Source organism: Mercurialis annua, linkage group LG2, assembly GCF_937616625.2.
Source record: "Mercurialis annua linkage group LG2, ddMerAnnu1.2, whole genome shotgun sequence".
Classification (NCBI taxonomy): Eukaryota; Viridiplantae; Streptophyta; class Magnoliopsida; order Malpighiales; family Euphorbiaceae; genus Mercurialis; species Mercurialis annua.
Window position 1 is genome coordinate 12,582,616 of NC_065571.1, and position 20,541 is coordinate 12,603,156.

The following is a 20,541-nucleotide window of genomic DNA, read 5'->3' on the forward strand; positions in this document are numbered from 1 at the left end:
GTAACTAATCCCCCATGTTTGGGGGTTGAGATGATTTCCTTCTTGTTATGTTAAATGGTATGTTTGATTGGTTAAATGCTTGTTCTAATTCTAGCTCCTAATGCTTGTGTTAGCCTAGCTATCTAATGCATGATTTAGTGTTTGCTTGACTCATTGAGAAATGGTTAGGTGAATAGACTTTGGAATTAGAAGCCTAGATTGTAATACCACGAGAGTGGATTAGGATTTAGGTGACCTTGAGTTTGTTGATTAATTGATGTTGGGTAATTGGTTTTGTTTAGTATCACGAGAGTGAGTTAGGCATTAATTGATTACTTGATGATTGATTTTGTCGTTCTTAGAGGTTCGAGAGAGCGGGAACGGTGCGCTAGGCACAACTCGGCCCTTGCTAGATACCAATTCATCCATTACTATGTATGCATGACCTAGGAATGATTTCAACCCCTAGACATCTTTTACTTATTGATTAAACTCGTTCTTATTATAGTTGCTTGAATTGTTAGTTTAATTGTTTAGTTGTTTAGTGCCTATTTAGTGTTAATCTTATTTGAACTTCAACCATTCGTGTTTCGCTAAACGAATTGAATCGCAACTAAAGTTCATTCTCATCAATCGCTCTAGATTCACTCCTCATGGGATCGATTCCGACTTCCGGATTATTACAAGTTGTGCTTTTTGCTCAACAATAACAAGAAAACGAAATCTCATTTCCTTTTGCTCACTCATTGATCTTGTATTGCCAAGAAGTAAATCTGTCTAGATACATGTGAAATAATGGTTTGAGGCACTGTTTTATGAGTGTTTAAGAGTGTTTGCCTGTAAATCGATCGATTAAAGCATAAATATATAACACTTCCGATGTCGCTATGTTTGCCTGTGTGTTTAAGAGTGTTTCAAAACGTTTTTGAAGTAACTATTGGCATTCAAGAGAGTGTTTAATAGTTTTGGGTTTTAATAGTTCTATAAACCAAATAGCGTAACTGAAATTTGCAGAAATGAAAGAGCATAATTGTCATAAGTAGAAGTCCACTTGGCTGAATTAGAGAAATCCACTTGGCAGAATGATATTGAAAGTTGTTTTGGAGCTCAGCTTTATAGTATAGTATAGATATAGAAGTTATTTGGCACCATCAGTTTTTTAATATTCAAAACCGAACCAAAGAAACGGATGCACACTTTTAAATCAGAGTAGGCAAAAAAAAACCGATTAACCGAACCCGTAAAATCGAACCGGAAAATGTGGTTAATCGGTCCAAGTTTTCAGGTTTAGGTTTCGATTTTTAATTTTTACGGTTAATGGTTTAGGTTTAGTTTTGGAGTTTTAAGAACCGCGGTTAAACGGTTTATAAATAATATATACTTGGGGTAATGTCATTAAAATTCACCAACTTTACACATTTTCTCAATTTAATCACGTTTTTTAAACTTTCTTATAAAAATATATCAACTTTTATTTTTTTTGAAATTCATTCACGGTGTTGATGTGACACTCATTCATTGGTGCAATTTGTTGAGGTTTTTAATGGTTACATGGTTAAAAACCGCAAAATAAAAAAATCAAACCGTTTTAAATTATTAACCTTTAAAATTTTTAATTTAGATTTTTAATTTTAAAAGTTATACTACTATGTACCGATTTATAAGTTACCCTAGTGAACTGGTTAGCCCCACACCTACCCCTAAATGGCATAGTCATTTTATGGCGTAGTAGTAATTCTTTATTGCTGTCAAAATTACCAACAACACCTTGGCAACTAACATACCTACCCTTTCTATATATAATAATTAAGCCAAATGTTGTAAAAAGACCAAACTTTTCACAAAAGTTTCACAAAAATCCTGACCTTTCAATTTTATCGATTTTGGCCAAAAACTGATTATTTGGTTTCACAAAAGTCCTGACCTTTTAATTTTGTCGATTTTGGCCAAAAATGAATTATTTGATTTCACAAAAGTTCTGATCTTTCAATATTTGGCATGCCACATAGGCGCCACATAGGCGTCACATAAGCAAATTGAAATCAAATTGAGAGTTGAGCACAATTGAAACCAAATAATTTGTTTTTGGCCAAAATCGATAAAATTGAAAGGTCGGGACTTTTGTGAAACTTTTATAAAAGGTTTGGTCTTTTTACAATATTTGGCCTAATAATTAAGTGCAGCAGCAAAACTCTTGTACCTTGTGAAATAAGCAATAATACCTTTATAACTATACAAAATATGTACAATAATACTTTATTTTTTGGAAAAACCATTTCAATCCATAAATTCATGTTTCAAAATTAAATAAATTTAATTAGATCAACTAAGAAAAATCAGATCCATTATTTATAAAATCAAATCAGAAAGATTCAAGTCAAGATATAATAATAAGAAAATATAGATCCATTAATTCAATCATTCAGTAATTATAAACTTATGGATCTATTTAATATTAATAAATGAAATTAAATAGAATCAATCTTACAATAAACTTTATGGATGGAAATGACTCTTATCTTATATATATATTTAGAATGAGTGGCAATAGTTTGAATGGAAGGTAAAATGCCCATTTTCAAGAAACTGAAATAAATAGGTGTAATGTCTTTATCTTTAGGTAAAACTGTTTCTTGTTTATTACACTACACATTCTTATATTCTCATACTTTAGTAGTTGGTGGTGTTCTTATTTAGACCAAAGTTATTTGAGAGAGATAAGAAAAAAAGAGATCTTGATTCTTGAACTATGGCGTCAAAACTGTTATTGATTACAGTGTTTATTCTTGATCTCATTGCCTTTGGTTTGGCTGTTGCAGCTGAGCAGAGAAGAAGCACTGTAAGTGTATATTTGTAATGTTATATTCTTGGTTTTGCTGATGGGGTCTGTTTGGTTTCCTAGAAAATGAAAGAAAAAATGAAAATCTTGGATTTTCTGAGTTATTATAGTCTTGTAATGTCCATATGGACTGTTAAGTTTATATTTGGTTCTGTTTCTTGAATCTTGATTGAAAAACTGACTGAAAATGAATCTTAGATTTCTTGTTAACATGATATACTAATTAATACATTTTCTAGTAAAGATTATACAATTATGATTAATTTTTGTCATAGGAACTGTGTTCTCCATTTTTGGTTATTTAAATTTGTTTCCTTTTCTGAAATTTCTCATTAACAACAAATTTTACCAAAATGGAATGTGCTTGTACTTATATGTGGACCAAACTACCTGATCTGCAGAGGTTCATATAATTTTTAAATTTTTAGAGGAAATCATATAAAAGAATGCTAATTGTGTATATAATTATTACATTTGCAATAATTTAACAAAAAAATCTAATGACACAACATCAAAAAACCTATTGGAACGGAAATTTTATTAATGTATCCAGAAATGAAAACGAAACGCTAAAATGTAAGACTCGAGAAGTTTTCGTGCAATATAACAACAATGCTGTATTTTAATTTAGGAGTCTTAGTTTCGATTCTTCATTTATCTTTAGAGTTACCAATATGTCATACATAAATCTATCTTGCATTTTCAATCAATTACTATAGGATGAATGAGCAAATAAATTACATGGATCTTGAAATTTTGCAGGCAACAATAAAACAAGATGGTGAAGTAGATTATAATTATTGTGTGTATGACTCGGACATAGCAACAGGGTTCGGGGTGGGTGCATTTCTGTTTGTGATGGTGAGCCAGGTGATTGTTATGTTGGCTAGTCAATGTTTCTGCTGTGGCAAGTCTTTGAATCCTGGTGGCTCCAGGGCTTGGGCTGTCATCCTCTTCATTTTTTGCTGGTATGGGACCATATACCCTCCACCGACAGCTTTATATACTTAATTGACTAATTTTAATTTTCGTTTAATTGTTTAAAAAAAAAAACAAGTTTTGTCATCTTGTTGCAAATCAAACAAAAAAAATTATTTTAAAAATTATTATTTCAGTTTAAAAGATATATTATAATTTAGGTTTAATTTCATTGATAGTTTAATTTTACATGTGTTTTTAGTATTTTCAAGGATAGCTGATTATATAGGTACTCAAACTATTGTTTTATTTTAATTTGGGGGCCATATATTAATTTTTCAATTATAATTTTAATTATTAATTTCATTTTAACTAGACTTTTTGAAGAAAAAAAAAATTATGCGGCATCGTATTTTTTTTCTAATTTTGTGTATAGAAAATTTACCACATACTCATAATTTTGCCTCAGAATTTTTGGTGTACTGAAATTATGCGTATGTGGCACATTTTTCAGGTAAAAATAAAAAATCAATTGCCTATATTTGGCCAAAAATCTATTATTGAAATAAATTAAAATTTAATAAGTAAAATAAAACCAATAAATATTTGGAAACCAAATGAAAAAAAATATATAGTTTTGCTACTCCCCAAACCCGTGACTGGTAATATGACTAAAGAAACTTTATATATCTCTTTTAATTCATATTCACAGTTTTACACATAACTCCTAATATTCATTTTTTTAGCATGACACCAATCAATTGGGACAGCCAACAATCAAAATTGAGTTAAAATGACCGAAAGATTTTGATTATATTTATAAAATGTAAAGGACAAAATACAAAAATGGTGCACAAGTTTTTCTAAATATTCTTTTTTGGTATCTGAACTTTTTTATTCTTTTAATAATTTTCAACTCGACGAATTGTTGCAAAATTCGATTTAACTTGGTGCAAATGTATCTTTCAGGGTGTTTTTCTTCATCGCGGAGGTATGTTTATTGGCGGGTTCGGTACAGAATGCATATCACACCAAGTACAGGACAGTTTTCAGTGAAACTCCTCCTGATTGCCAAACCTTGAGAAAGGGAGTTTTTGGTGCAGGAGCAGCTTTTACTCTCTTCACTCTCATAGTTTCACAATTCTACTATGTTTCCTATTCCAAGGCTAGAGACAGCTTCCATTCATTCGGCATCGAAGCTTCTGTCCCTATGGGAAACTACAAATGAGACACCCTCTTTAACATACATATATACAACTGTGTAGCTCCTTTAGCAAGATTCGTCGATGCGGTTTTCGTGATTTTTTTTCTGAAATTGTCGATATGTATGAGTACAATAATAGGTGAGTATTGTTTGTGTATCAATATGATATTTTGACTATCAACATTGTTGAACTAGTCAATTAGTAAACAATTTTTTTTCATCTATGTGTAACACTGAAATGTGAAAACATAAACCGAGACCCTAATATTTTGTAAGAGTAGAATTTTGGAGTTTCAAAAGTGTTTTCGAGTATGGAAATAAAAAGTAATATCGAATAAAATTCGAAAAATTTATGTGTAACATTGATCTTCATTGACCTTCTTTATAGTAATATGAATTCTATATTTTCTTTCATAAGTATATAATTTAATATCAAGTAACAAAAACATTAAGCAAAAGCACTATGTATCTGATTCATTTTAGCTTGCTCTTTCACTCCACCATGTGGTAGTCAAAACATAATAACTAAAAATATAATTTATTCGGCCACTGATCTGGCAGCAGATCTGGAAGCAATGCTTGAGTGCCAAGGCAAACATATTCTATTTTAATTACTTATGTGTCAATGTTAAAAAGAAATGAAGTATCTTGCCAGCAAAGATTCTGCTAGGCTGTAATGTTAAATTAAAAAGACAACCGAAAGTAATAGGTGATCGTCGGTGAAAGAACGACCGCCTAGGCGACTACCCTGTTCGGGCCCTACTCCGGCTTCTACGCCTTTTCTATGAGGTCAAATGCAATTAGACTTCTTTAAAATTCAGAAAAATTGGCAGTTCCATCAATGTTGCACCTTACATCGGCCATTCTTCTTGATTTCATAGCTCTCTCGCTAGCAATTGCAGCAAAGCACAGGAGAACTACTGTAAGTATTATCATTATTAACTTTCATATTTGTTTTTGATGAATAATGCGTGTTAAGTATAAGACAAGGTTGCTGAATGTTTTTGAAATTGTATATATTTACTGTTGAATGAGGTACATATTTATAGGATTACAAGAATAATTGATGTAATTACAATGATACACTAATATAAATTTCCTATATTTGTAATATGAACATGATTAATTTTTCTTGATTGTAGGAGGTGATTGATAGGATGATTGTTGATTTGTTTGACTGTCAATATTGGTAAGGATTTTTTGATTTGTATTGATATGGTTAATATGCCCCCGCAAGATGGACGTCTGATGCGTGAGTCCAATCTTGGTTCGTAACTCTTGATATGAAGTCTTGTGCAGCGGTTTGGTGAGAATGTCAGCCAGTTGATCTTTGCTGGCGACATGTTGAATGCGAATTTGGCCGAGTTAAAGTTGTTCTTTGACGAAGTGGAAGGAGAGAGCCATGTGTTTCATTCTGGAGTGAAAGACTGGTTTCTTGGCATAAAGCGTAGCTGAAATGTTGTCACAATAAATGGATGGTGATTTGCTGACGATGATGTGAAGCTCGGTGAGTAGGTTGCGGAGCCAAAGTGTTTCAGTTGTAACGGAAGCGACAGCCCAAAATTTAGCTTCGGTCGTGGAGAGTGCTATACCCCTTTGTTTTTTGGAGGACCAGGAAATAGGATTGCGACCGAGGTAAATGATGTAGCCTGTTGTGGAGATGTAGTTGTCTTTGTCACCTGCGTGATCAGCGTCACAAAATGCATGAAGACAGTGGTGAATTACGATACAGTTGGATGCCGAAGGTTTGAGTCCCTTGCAAGTAGCGAAGTAGACGTTTCAAAGCGGCTCAATGAGTAGCTGTGGGGTGATGAAGAAATTGAGCTAAGCGGTTTAGAGCAAAGGCAATGTCAAGCCTAGTTAGAGATAGATATTGTAAGCTTCCGACGATGGCGCGATAAGTTGATTGGTCATGAATGGGTAGATGGTCTTCGAGAAGCAGTGATGGAGAGGTAGCCATATGTGTAGTATTTGGTTTGGCTTCAATCATGGTGTATTTCGTGAGGAGATCGTGAACGTATTTAGATTGGTTTAGGTGTAGGCCGAGTTCATTTGGTATAACTTCTAAGCCTAAAAAGTACGACAGTGGTCCAAGATCTTTTAAGGAAAATCGCTTAGATAATACTGTAATAAACATTTGTAGGTGTGCTAGATTTGGTCCGGTGATGATAATATCATCAACGTAAACTAGCATATAAATACAAGTGTTTTTGGTTTGTAAAATGAATAAAGATGAATCTGAAATAGATTGTTTAAAACCTTGAGTAAGTAGATGGGTTTTTAATTCAGTGTACCAAGTTCGAGGAGCTTGTTTTAGTCCATAGATTGCTTTATGGAGTTTACAAACATAGTCGGGTTTTGTTTGATCAACAAAGCAGGGTGGTTGAATCATAAAGACATTATCGGTCAAATTGCCTTAGAGAAAGGCATTGTTGACATCCAATTGACGAAGAGGCCATGATTTTGTAACAGTTAGAGAAAAAATAAGACGAACAGTAGTTGGTTTTATAACACGACTAAATGTCTCAGTATAATCAATACCCGGTCGTTACTGGAAACCCTTAGCAACAAGTCGGGCCTTGTGTTGTTTTAGGGTGCCATCCGGGTTATATTTGTTACGAAATACCCATTTGCAGCCAATGACATTTTGTGATTGAGATCGAGGAACGAGAGTCCATGTGTGGTTTTGCTCAAGTGCTTGGTATTCGTCGTGCATTGCATTACGCCATTGGGGAAGTATTAGGGCCTGTTTTACGGTGTTGGGCAGATTGTCAGGAGACGGTTAAGGGTAGCAACTTTAGCGTATTTTGGGTTGGGTTTACGAATGTCGTTGTTGAGGCGAGTAGCGACTGTTTTATGGCAGGTGGCGGAGCAGTGGACTTGGGTGGAGGGCAGGTTTGGGTGGGCTGTTGATGGATAGAGGTGGCATCAGAGGAGGAAGATGGAGTAGCTGTAGTAGAGGTGGGGTCTAATGGGTTCGGATCCGAGGGCGAAGAGGGGTTGGATGTAGCTTGTTGGTTGGGAACGAGAGTAAACAATTGTAATGGGTGGTTTGGTGTGAGGTTGATCAGTGACGGATGGGGTTGAGGGAGGTGCAGGGTTTGCGGGAGGAAGAATGGGTATGGACATGGTGCACCAGTCATTTGGATCAGTGTGAGGCGAAGGGGATGATGGTGGTACTGATAATTTACGAAATGGGTACTCGTCATCGACAAATTTTACATGTCTTGAAGTGTAAATGTGATAAGTTTTTGGGTCAAGACAATGGTATGCGCTTTGAGTGGTGGAATAGCCAACGAAAATGCATGAAATAGAGCGGTCTTCTAATTTATTCTTAGTATACGGTCTTAACCAAGGGTAACAAAGACATCCAAAATTATGGAGTTTTGTGTAATTGGGTTGTTTATTATGTATTACAGAATATGGTGAGTTACCATTTAAGGTTTTGGTAGGGAGGCGGTTTATAAAATAAGTTGATGTACTAAATGCAAATGGCCAATAAGTGGTCGGAAGACCTGCGTGGTTTAGGAGAGCTAGACCAGTTTCCACAATGTGACGGTGACGCCTTTCGGCATATCCATTGTGTTCAGGAGTATGAGGTGGTGATGTAGAGTGGGATATTCCATTTTCAAGAAGTGTTTTATTTAACTTAATATATTCACCTTCATTATCGAGAAAAAAATGTCGAATCGGTTTTTGGAAATATTTTTCCATTAATGCCTTAAATTGAATAAATATTGGCGTGGTGTCAGATTTGCGTTTTAATGGATATAACCAAACATATTTACTAAAGTGGTCTACGAATACGATATAGTATTTGTAGTGATCTCGAGATAGGACCGGGCTGGTCCATAAGTCCGAGAACAAAAGATCAGGTGGTGCATTTGACTTTAGTGAAGAATTAGAAAAAAGGGAGATTTTTGCTCTTAGCAACACAACAAGAATGACAGTGTTCATAGTCCAATGTTGGTGAAGATAAATTTTTATTAATAATCTTAATTATATTATAAGATGGGTGGCCTAACTTATGATGCCAAGATATTGGAGCAGTTCCTTTGACAGCGGTTTGAGCAATTGGTTGTTGAGGACACCACTCATAAATTCCTTGCTTAACTCGGCCCTGGAGCAGAATTCTCCCCGATGATATTGCCTTTAAACAAAACAAATCAGGTGAGAAAAGTATAAATGCATTATTATCTTTACATAATTGCGAAATTGACAGAATATTACGTGAGATGGTTGGAACATGCAACACATTATTGAATTAAAAAAGATTGGAGAGTAAAAGAACCTATATTTTCAATCGGGAGAGTTGAACCGTCTCCGATGATGAGATCGTCAAGTCCGGTATAAGGAGAATGAAAAGCTAAAGTGTCCAGATCGTGGGTGATATGATTGGTAGCGCCGCTGTCAAGCAGGAAGTTTGGGTTCGGTGGAGGTGCTCCGTAGGTGGCCGAGTGGGCCTGAGGTGGTGGTTGATTATGGCGAGTAGATGGTGGCGCCGGGAAGACAGTGGTTGGAAAAAGTTTCCTGAATAAGGGGCAATTGGCAACAACATGGCCTGTTTGACGGCACCACTGACAGCGCCCTTGGAAGGGTCGGGGATTTGGATGGTTGTGGGTGGTGGTTTGTGAGTAAGGAGAGTTGGGTTAGTGGCGGGAATAACTACGATGGTGGTGCTGGTTATTCTGGCGATATGCAGGATTCGCAGATGGGGTGAAATGATTGGTGGTTTCTTGGTGTTTGACAATCAGTTCGTGTTGAAGTAGTTTTTCATGTAATGCTTCAAAATTAATGGGTGTATCACGAGCTCTAATGGCGTTGATGACGGGTTTATAGAGCTCGTAGTTAAGGCCCTTTAAGACCTTGGAGATAATATCTTCGGGATCAAGGACTTTTCCCATAAGGGCGAGTTGGTCTACACACGCTTTAATCAAGTGCATATAGTCCGAGATGGTTTGATCCATTGATTTAACAATATAGTCAAATTTGTCTTTAAGTTGCATAATATGCGCACGCGAGGGGTTTGCGTAAGTATGGGCAAGGATGTCCCAAGCCTCCTTAGTGGTTTTAGCCCTTACAATTAAGGATTGGAGAGCAGAAGAGATAGTACCCATTAAGGCACCAAGAATCAGTCCGTCTTGCTTGAGTCAAGCCAAGTAGGCGGGATTGGGTTTTTCATTTGTCTCAGAGTCAAGGACTGTGGCGGGTGGTGGAGACTCGGATCCATCTAGGAAACCGAGTAAGCTGAGCCCGGAAAGTATATTTGTTAACTGAAAATGCCACGAGGAATAATTAAGTGGTGTCAACTTAATGACATGGCTTAGGTTGAGAGCAGTTAAGGGTTTTGTGGTTTCATGCGGGTTGGGAATCAGGGTTTCTTGCACAGTGTTTGTCATGGTGGAACGGGGTTGAGGCAAGGGTGGGTTGGTGCGCTTGAAGGTGAAGCGTTTTGGTCGGAGGTTGTTTGTTGCGGATCGTTGATGGTGCTGTGATACCATATGAGACAAGGTTGCTGAATGTTTTTGAAATTTTATATATTTACTGTTGAATGAGGTACATCTTTATAGGATTACAATGTTAAGTATAGCAAGAATAATTGATATAATTACAATGATACACTAATATAAATTTCATATATTTGTAATATGAACATGATTAATTTTCCTTGATTGTAGGAGGTGATTGATATGATGATTGTTGATTTGTTTGACTGTCAATATTGGTAAGGATTTTCTGATTTTTATTGATATGGTTAATATTAAGAGCCATAAAAAGTGGCAAAAACATAACTCAAAACTTTCACATAAAATATGCCATACTCATGGATGGCATACTGAAGACTACAACTTAGAGAAATGGCCAAAATCAAGTTTTAGAGAAGATATAGGAAGGACTCCTAAAGAAATTCAAACCCGAGTACGGGAAATCCCTACATTAGCAATAAAAATCTGTTTAATTAGACAAGAATTTTAAACTATTATTACAATTTTTGTTTATTTTGTGATTTTCAGGTCGAGATTGGCTTTCATGAGGAATTGGCATATGAATTCGAAATACATTATTAATACTGCAAATACAATTCAGACATTGCTACTAGTTTGGGATCGAGTGGATTTACTGTACTTCTCACAAGTCGGTTACTTACCATGGGACCTAATATTTTCTTGTGCTTCAAGAAACGTCTCAAACATGAATCTTGCCGGACATGTGCCCTTGTTCTTCCCATAATTATTGGTTGATAGATTTATAATGATTATAATGGGTTCCTTACACATTTGTTTAATTAAATTTTCTTCTTTTTATGCATTTAAGCTTTGAAGATTTCTAGTTTGTGGTTTTGGGTGTATCCGCTATTGATAATAGTGAAAAACAGGCTTATTTGCACCTGTAGTCCCTCATTTTGGGGCCTTTTATCACCATAGTCCTTAAGTTCAATTTTCGGCCCGTAAAACCTCTAAGTTTTGGTTTGACCATCACCAAACTCCTTCCGTCCATTTTTCATCTAACACTGCTAACAGAAGTTGTGGCATTTTATAAAAAAAGATTAAAAACACTCCACATCACCTTACATGTCATCAAAACACCCAAAAATTTAAAATATCCAAAATACGAACAGATCTGTTCGTCTTCAATGGAAGACGAATAGAGCTTCTTCTGTTTGTCCTCCATTGAAGACAAACACAAGAAGCTCTGTTAGTCTTCAATGGCGAAGCCAGATGGGTTCGTCCTGGAAGACGAATAGAGGTTCGTTTTCAAGCAAATTCTTAAATACCCTTTTGCATTGATTGTGCAGTTCTTAAATACCCTTTTTCGACCATATTGTACATCTATATTGGAGTCCTGGTATTTTTACGACAGGAAAATGCTCAAGGATCCTGTCACGACTCGATTTTCGTGGCATCGCGACCGGCGCTAGGGAATAGGGGTGGTTGCTCCGGAACCTGTAGCAAGCCAAAGAAAACGATAAAACGAACAACAATCATACAATATTCGGAGGCAAATGAGACTCTAACCTAGATCTAACATAGCATAGTAGATATAAATATATGCGAAAGTTAAAACATGCCAAGCTATAAATACAATATAATCATAATTAAGCATGTCAACAGCGGATAAACATCTAATACGGTTATAAAAACTGACCCTCTTGGACAACTCCCGAGGAAACATAGACACAACAGACATAAACTAAATACTACGGAGGTTCTAAACTATAGATAATAACGCTTTCGAGTAAATAAAGCATCGGAAGTACCACCTCGAAATGAAATCATCTGAAAATGTTAAAATCCACTGATCAGATAAAAATCAGAGAGAGTATGTACAAATATATTTATATAGTAAGTGAATTTAAAATCATTAAAAAACTTTAATATCGCTGTTACGAAATCAACTGAAACCATAAACCTCGACTCATAATATCTCATAATATCAGAAATTCAAATGACCGTGAAGCCCGATAAATTAATGTATCAAGTACATCACGGATCCAACACTTAATCCATAATTCTGATCAATCCAAGGAGTCATTAAGCCCGCGAATTTAATCCATCGAGTACATCACCGACTTCACTTAAACCATAAGTTGTGAAGCCCAAAAATTTAATCAATTGATTGCATCTCTGTCGAAACCCGAGAAATTAATTTATCAAGTACATTGCTATAAAAATATCCACAATATGTGCATATCATAATTCGATCAAACCAGTGCGCACGTAGTCCTAATGCCACACATTTGGAAAGCACGTTTCAATTCTTCCATAACGATATTCGAAAAACGTTTCAAAAACATTTTGTAACAACGTTGCTAGAATTTACAAAACTACTTAATAACAAAATATAAAAGTACTACTCACAGCTTGTTAATCTCTAAAATAAACTCCAACGTAAGTTCCACGTTAAGCACGGTTCGACTCCACACCACATGACATAAACAGGTCTACGAAAAAACACAAATTAAAATACGGAACACAAAACCCCTAACTCTAGATATTTCTAGGCCACACATATAGTGAGCGACAAAGAAACGACCCGAAACATCAAAACCACATAATCCTCAAACATCGGCAATTTCGTATAATATTGGAATCATTGTTATGCTCCACGATAAAAATAAAATTTGTGGTATAAAATATTTAATAAAATACTTTATATTTTCACAAACCTATTTTCCACGTCAAGAGCGGCTCACGCTCGTTTCAGCCGAAATACCCACTGAAAACCCGAAACCCGGAATCTCGTAAAAACAACAATTTCGCCAAAATCTCAAAAAGACATATTTTTCCATAAATATCATTTTATCAAATCCATTAAAACCAATATCTTTCCGAAATCTCAAGAAATTCGGAAATCAACGAACACGCTACTTTTCGCAAAAACGCCTTTAAAATCAAAATGGAGTATAACCGACTCTAGAAAATTCACGAAATTCAACTAACTCATATATGCAATCAAAATACATATAGCAACATCCCCTTAGGGTCAAAACTCACAGATTTGGAAAAGATACAAATTGATCCCTCAAATTGCCGAAAATGACAATTTGATACGTAAGCTTGTAATTTCTCCATATCGTACCAACCGCATGCCAAACACACCAAAAGTAAAATAGACCATAATCAAATTTATAGCAACAATTATATCACCCAAACTTGGCCAAACATAGCCAAAATCATCCAATTTCACAATTAAACATATATATCTCAAATTAAGCCACAATTAACCAATTATCCACATTTAATTCCATTTATATTAACATGCAATTCTATATATATAATTTCCAGAATATAAAAACTCAAATAATCACCCTGCATGCTAATAAATCATGGTGAAAATGATAAGAACATCACATAGCATGATCAACACACAATCCATTTCCTAAACTCCACCAAATCATGTTTAACGAACTCAAAACACACATGCAAGAACAATCTCAGAAAACCAGAGGATGGATATACCTCTAGAGGCTCAAAAACTCAGAAATCAACTTGGAAAAAGGGAAGATCAAAGCTTTTTTGAAAACCCACTTGATCAAACCACTTGCATGCAATTCAAACCTTTAAATCTTGTTTATTTTGACTCAGGGATCATAAATTTGATCAAAACCTTCAATGACCAAGCTTAGGATCAAGTACGAGTGTTTAGAGTTGAGAGAATTTAGTTTGAGTTCTGAAAATTTTGAGTAAAATGAATTTGACTCGAGTTTGGAGTTAATAAACTGTGCACGACAGACGATCGTCCAAGTGTCACGACCAGATTACCAAATCGAGACCGGCGACAGGGAATGAGAGTGGTTGCTCCGAAGTCCGTAGCAAACCTAATTTTCTCTTAAAAAAACTTGATACAAACGGTTATAAAATCTTTTTCTTAAAAATCACTTTTGATATCTTTAACGATATTTTGCAAATTGGCTATAAATCTTTCGCGAAATCTTTCAAAACACTTTCCAATTTTATCTTTTAAGAAAACTCTTTTTTAAAATAAAAATCGTTCGTTTCCAATCCTTGGTTATCGTTTTAATGCGTATTTCTCGAATATCATCTTTTCAAAACCGATAACATGCATTCATGCATATAGCCACGCTGGGCCCTATATCATACATATAATATATAGATGCATACAGTTTACTTTATACTATATCTCATAATTCCCGGTATTACTGTGTACTCGGGTTGCAACTATATTCCAAAACGTAAGCATGCAATCAAAAAACATACGATGAAAAAAATAGAGTTATGGAGGGGCATTCATCGCCGAGACTAACATGCATACGACGACAAACTGTCAAAGCTACTACTGCAGTTTCTAAGATACACGTACAAGGAATACCACTTTAAAAATTAGAAGAGACTTCGGAAACAAAAAATAATGAAGTCTCGTCCAAACACAGGTAACATACCTGAAAATAAGTTCCACAACATGGGGTCAGATATACTGGTGAGTTCATAAATTTACTAACATACATTAAATAAAAACGATATTGAAATCACATATGAAATTATACGATTCTAGTTGGATCATGGACAAAACCCTAATCTTAAAGTTCATGCTACTACATGCTTATATATATATATATATATATATATATATATATATATATATATATATATATATATATATATATCATACCAATCCATTTCACATATTTTAGTATTTTTTTCTAGACAAATTTGTTTAAGCGTATTTAAAAGTTCCAAACTTTTCTTACAATACGACAGATTTCAGCCGTACTTTAATACCGTCGTCTTGAGAACTGTCAGAAAATCTAGGCTTTTGCCTCAGGATTCCTTTCAGATGAGTCTAGGCCATTGCCTCCAACTTTCTAAGTCGTTGCCGGACTCGATCATAACATCCATGCATACTCGACTGACAACCGGTGATCACACAGTCCTATTAACGTCTAATGGGAAATCTTGTTCTGTCGGATCATTGCCAAATCTATTTTTGCTTTCTTTTTGAAATCATACTATATATCTTTAATATACTCAAAATACTTTATAATAATTATATTTTACAATAAAGTAATAATACTATATTACTTTAATCTATACAAGTGAAAATGCAAACTCATAAATTGTAGTCCACTATTTATACTCCATGTCGTTCCTCTGTTAGCTCTCCAGTTTATTTCCTTAGGTATGTTCCACCAAATAGCTGACTTTTTGTCACATCTATATTCACGATTCGTGTTATAACAATTTCAAAGGACACAGTCCTAAAACTAGAAATGACCTCTAGACATACACACATAAATACGATTTCATATCGTATACAAACAAATATCAAAACAAAGACTTTTTACAAACACTTTCTTTATCGGTCACTTTTTTATCTTAACTGATTCATAATTCCTTCTTATTTTTGACTCTTTGAGAACTGCGGACTCACTTACTTTTCGCGTCCGATACAGGAAAACGCTTGAAATAAATTTAAGGTTCAATCCATGACCATATCCTTCATAATTACTTACAAATAATTATTTATCATTTTTAATTAGTTTTAATTAAATTAACCAAAGTGCCATATTGCCATTTTGTACGAAAAGGAAAATTTCATTAATTGCCATTAATTAATAATTTTCTAATTATTAAATTCAGGTTTACTTTTAAACTCGAGTCTAATCTTTCTATTCTATTACTAACTCAATTTAATTAAGTAATTAAATCTATTATCTTATTCTTAGTCCTTAAGCTCATTTATTTAGACCTTTTTAAAACTAAGCATTTGTCCAATAATTAATCAATTAAGTCTTTAATGATTAACCTTAATTAATTCCATTAACTAATTAATTCTTTATTTTGCTAAATTTATTAACTTAATCTCGTGCCTTTATTAATCTTTAATCCATAATAATTAAATACCAATTACCTTTTCTAATTAGAATTCTATTCTTTTAGCCTTTTGGGCTTTTAAAAGTCTAAACTCATTTCTATTAATAAAAGTTGTCTTGCAAGGCCTGCTAACCTTAAATCAATATAAAAGGCTTTTTATAAAGGCCTAATACCTTAAAAAATCCTGACCGTTCAGTTGCTTTTCAATTCCACCCTCACGTTGTAAAGTTGTTAATTTTACCCTATTTTACATTTTTTCCATTTCAACTGTACCCTGAAGTGTTAAATTAACCTTTTTCATGTGGAAAAAATTCAAAAGAATTCTTCATATTTAACATATATTTAAAATAACATTTGATATTATACATTATACAAAAAATTATCCTTCTCTACAAATTTAAATATAATAAAAATAAATTTTTAGTTTAATATAATATAATACCAATAATTTATTTTATATATATTTCCGACACTGCAATAGCATCTGGCTTGCGTTCACAATTTAAACTTTCGTCGCTCGAACGAGTTTTAATTGTTTTAATTTTAAAAAATTAATTTTACATTTTAAAATAAATAAATTAAAAACTGTAAAAAAACATTAAACACATCCTGATATCGGCCGCCGGGTCTGTTCTCCGGTGGCCGGCAATGGCATTTCCGGCCACTGGAGAACAGACCAAGGTGGGTCTGTTAGCTAGCCATCTTCCTCAACGAGGAAGATGAAACATACCGACCTGTGTCTGTTTCATCATCTTCCTCAACAAGGAAGATGATCTTCCTCGATGAGAAGATGGGAACAGATCTGGAAATTTCCCAGATCGAATTCCTAGATCTGTTCCCTCATCTTCCTCGTTGAGAAAGATGATGAACATACCTTGTTCATCATCTTCTTTAACGAGGAAGATGATGAAACAGACCCGGGTGGGTCTGTTTCATCGTCCTCGTTGAGGAAGATGGCTAACAAACCCCATCTGGGTCTGTTCTCCGGTGGCCGAAAACGCCACTGCCGGCCACCGGAGGATAAAGCGGGCGGATCGGGATGTGTTTAATTTTAAAATAATAATTATGTATATTAAAATAATTTAGATTTAGATTTAGTCAAATAAAATATAAATTAATTTTAATTATGTTATGGTTTTTTTTGTTAGTTTTTAAAGTTAAAGTATTTATTTGTATTTTTTTAATGGAAAAGAGTGTGATTTTATTCTTAAATTTTATTAATTAGATGGTTTCATCCCTGAAATAAACAAATTGTAAAAAAATTAATTGACAACTTTACAACGTCAGGATAGAATTGAAAATGGGCTGAAAGGTCAGGTTTTTTAAGAGATTGGGCCTTTTATAAACTAAGTCCATTTATTGTTACAAGCTAAATGACTAAAAAAGGCCAAATTTTTCATGAAAGTTTTATAAAAGTATAAACTTTTCAATTTTATCCAATTTGTCCTGAAACACATAATTTCGTTTCAATTATGTCTAACTACACAATTTTATTTATGTGACCCTGATGTGTGGCACATATCAGCGTTACGTAGGCGCCACATGAGCAAAATTACATAATTCGACATTATTGAAACAAATTCATGTGTTTTTGGACAAATTGGATAAAATTGAAATGTTTGGACTTTTGTGAAATTTTCATGAAAGGTTTGCCTTTTTTATCATTTGGCCGTTGTTATACAACAAAATAATATCCAAATATAAATACTAATTTATATTTCCGACATCCTAAGTTCCTTTCCGTTTTTATCGATCGTAGTCACTTCCGATTATATAGACTTTAAAACTTCTATTATTTATTTAAATTTCTTAATTTCCTTCTACTTCTAATTTTAGACCATTTAATAAATTTTTATTTTTTAAAATTAAAGTTCAAAAATCAAAATTTGTTCAATATCCATCACTTTCTACCACTTATATAACCAAAAATTCAAACAAATATTTATTTCAATTAAACATGAAATTAATCAAACCAAATATCTTAATTTCTAATGATCAAAACCAAAAGAAATTATCACCAACACATACCAAATATTAATTTGATCAAGTAATCATACCAACACTTTAAATATACCAGCATTTTTAACCAAATTTCATTCAATCTTAGCATGAATTTCTATCTTGCAAATCACATAAAGGTAACTCCCAAAAATAACACATATACATTTAATCCATCAAATAATTTTCATAAAAATTATCAAAATCTCACTTAAACGTTTTTCATAAATATTCGACCTTAATGAAAAAAATTATAATCTCTTTCCTTTAAAACTCACACATCCTTATTATAAATTATACAAATATAAATTCAAGTTGCATGTATCAAATTCCAACAATTAATTATCCAGCATAATTATCTAAAGATCATAGAAATATGTTTTAAAATAATTTTTTGAAATATTTGGCCAATACCAAAAATTCATATCTTTTACATTTTATTTTGGGTTGATTACTGATGGAGTCTGCCTTCTGAACCGGTGAGTAAGACCTGCAAAACAGGGTAGAAGCTAACCGGACGGTGGTTGTCCGATTAACTCTCCGATGCTAAAGTCAGTTTAGAGCTTTGAGCAGCGTTTTGTGTATATGAATGTAAAATGTGATTCTAGGCATACCTCGTGCTCCTTTTATAGTAGTCGAATATACCTAGTAGAGTTGTATTAGGCAGGTGAATCCTACTTTGCAGGAATTCGGCGATATCGTAGGGATTCTTCTGATGTCGTGATCTACCTTAATCTGATAAGAGTCCTATTTAGGAACGTCTTCCTAAATAGTCTTATCTTCCTAAAGTAGAGCTTATCCTTCCATATATAGTGTTTGTGTCCGAATAGGACAATACTTCCATTCTTAGTCGATTACCCGAAACCCGGAATTAACGCGCTTTGGGCGGATCATGTGGGATTCGGTCTTTATTAGCATATCTCCGAATCTCTAAGGATTCGGCGTCTCTTCCCTATCTTCGGATCTTCAGGGGGAGTCCGGTATCATCTGAGAATGGATCTCCTGTGACTCGGCTCCATTATACTTACAATAGGATTCGGTATCCATCATTAGCCCCCCCGCAAGTGAGCTGAAGTAGTTTGGCATTTATGCCTTAGTGGATTTTAGCTCTTTTGGAGCTGAGTTCCTTTATACGGGCGAGTCGCTTTGTATTCCGGGCGAGTCGTTTCATATGTTTGTGGATGACGTTTCTTCTTTAGTAAGATTCTGTGTTGCCACGTGTCGACATTTAGTGATTTAACGATTAATGATTTATTCAAAAACTCTTCGTATTTAATCTTTTTGCATTTCTTCTTTTCCCTCTTACTTGCTTTTCGAATTTGTTCTTATTTCTTGCAGCTATTTCCTTTTCGTTCTTTGTCTGATTATTTGGTTCTTCGTGACTTGTTTTATCCAAATTTTCAGGTATGTTCTCTTTTGTTACTTGAATGTTAATATGGTTTTCTTCCTTGTATATGTTCTTCATGATCATCGTTCTGGAAATTCCTTTTCTGTACTTGGTGTTCTTCGATGTGTTCTTCAATATATTTCTTGTTTGATCTTTATTTTGTATTTATATTTGTGATTTCCTGTTCTAGGATGCCTCTTAGTCGAGTGGAAGATGCATGCGCTGCTATGACTTTTACCAGATCAAAGCTTCGTAGGAGTGAAGTCTTAGATATCTATTTTAAGTATAGCTTTCCTTTCGATTATAGGGTAATATTACCCGGTGCCGATATGGCTGCTTCCGATTCTCCAGGATCTTCTTGTAGGGCGGTTCTCTTCGAAGAGCAATTTGCTGCTGGTCTTAGGTTTCCTTTAGACTCATTTTTAGTAGAAGTGTGCAGGGATTTAAAGGTTGCTCTGGGACAACTTTATCCCGGTACGATTAAAGTAGTGCTCGCCTTTTCGGAGGCGGTAGACTTCGGGGTTGTGCCCCTTCTCTCAACGTGTTGTATCATTTCGTAGACTTTAGGAAGTGCGATGGTTGCTTCGTTTTCGCCCTTGGCAGAGAAGGGCGATCTCGTATTTATCTTCCTTGCCTAACCAGTCGCTGGCGAAGGCGTTTCTTTATTGTTTACCATAAATTTGCTTTTCTTCATTTTTCGGATGGTTTTTCTTCTCATCAAGTTCAGAGTTGTCCGTCTCCTTTAAGTTTATCCGAGTCAAAACTTGCTTTCGACATATCTTTCTGTGGTGCTATATCGCGTCCCGTTTTAGATGTCTTGGTCAATAGTCATCTTCGGCGTCGATGGTTTCCTTTGGAGGATCCTCCTCGAGGCTTGGCGGAT

The 20,541-nt window shown here is 34.4% G+C and overlaps 1 protein-coding gene and 1 long non-coding RNA gene across 2 annotated transcripts; both read left to right on the top strand.

Moving 5' to 3' along the window:
* Positions 1 to 2,615: 2,615 nt before the first annotated feature.
* Positions 2,616 to 5,160, top strand: LOC126666625 (uncharacterized). The gene is made up of 3 exons (XM_050359451.2): positions 2,616 to 2,818; positions 3,581 to 3,786; positions 4,706 to 5,160. Exons 1-3 carry the CDS (start codon positions 2,729 to 2,731, stop codon positions 4,962 to 4,964), a joined length of 555 nt encoding a protein of 184 aa, XP_050215408.1. The 5' UTR covers positions 2,616 to 2,728; the 3' UTR covers positions 4,965 to 5,160.
* Positions 5,161 to 5,442: 282 nt separating this feature from the next.
* Positions 5,443 to 11,359, top strand: LOC126669808 (uncharacterized). The gene is made up of 2 exons (XR_007638569.2): positions 5,443 to 5,862; positions 10,955 to 11,359. It is a non-coding gene; the product is annotated as an uncharacterized LOC126669808 (long non-coding RNA).
* The last annotated feature ends 9,182 nt before the right edge of the window (positions 11,360 to 20,541 follow it).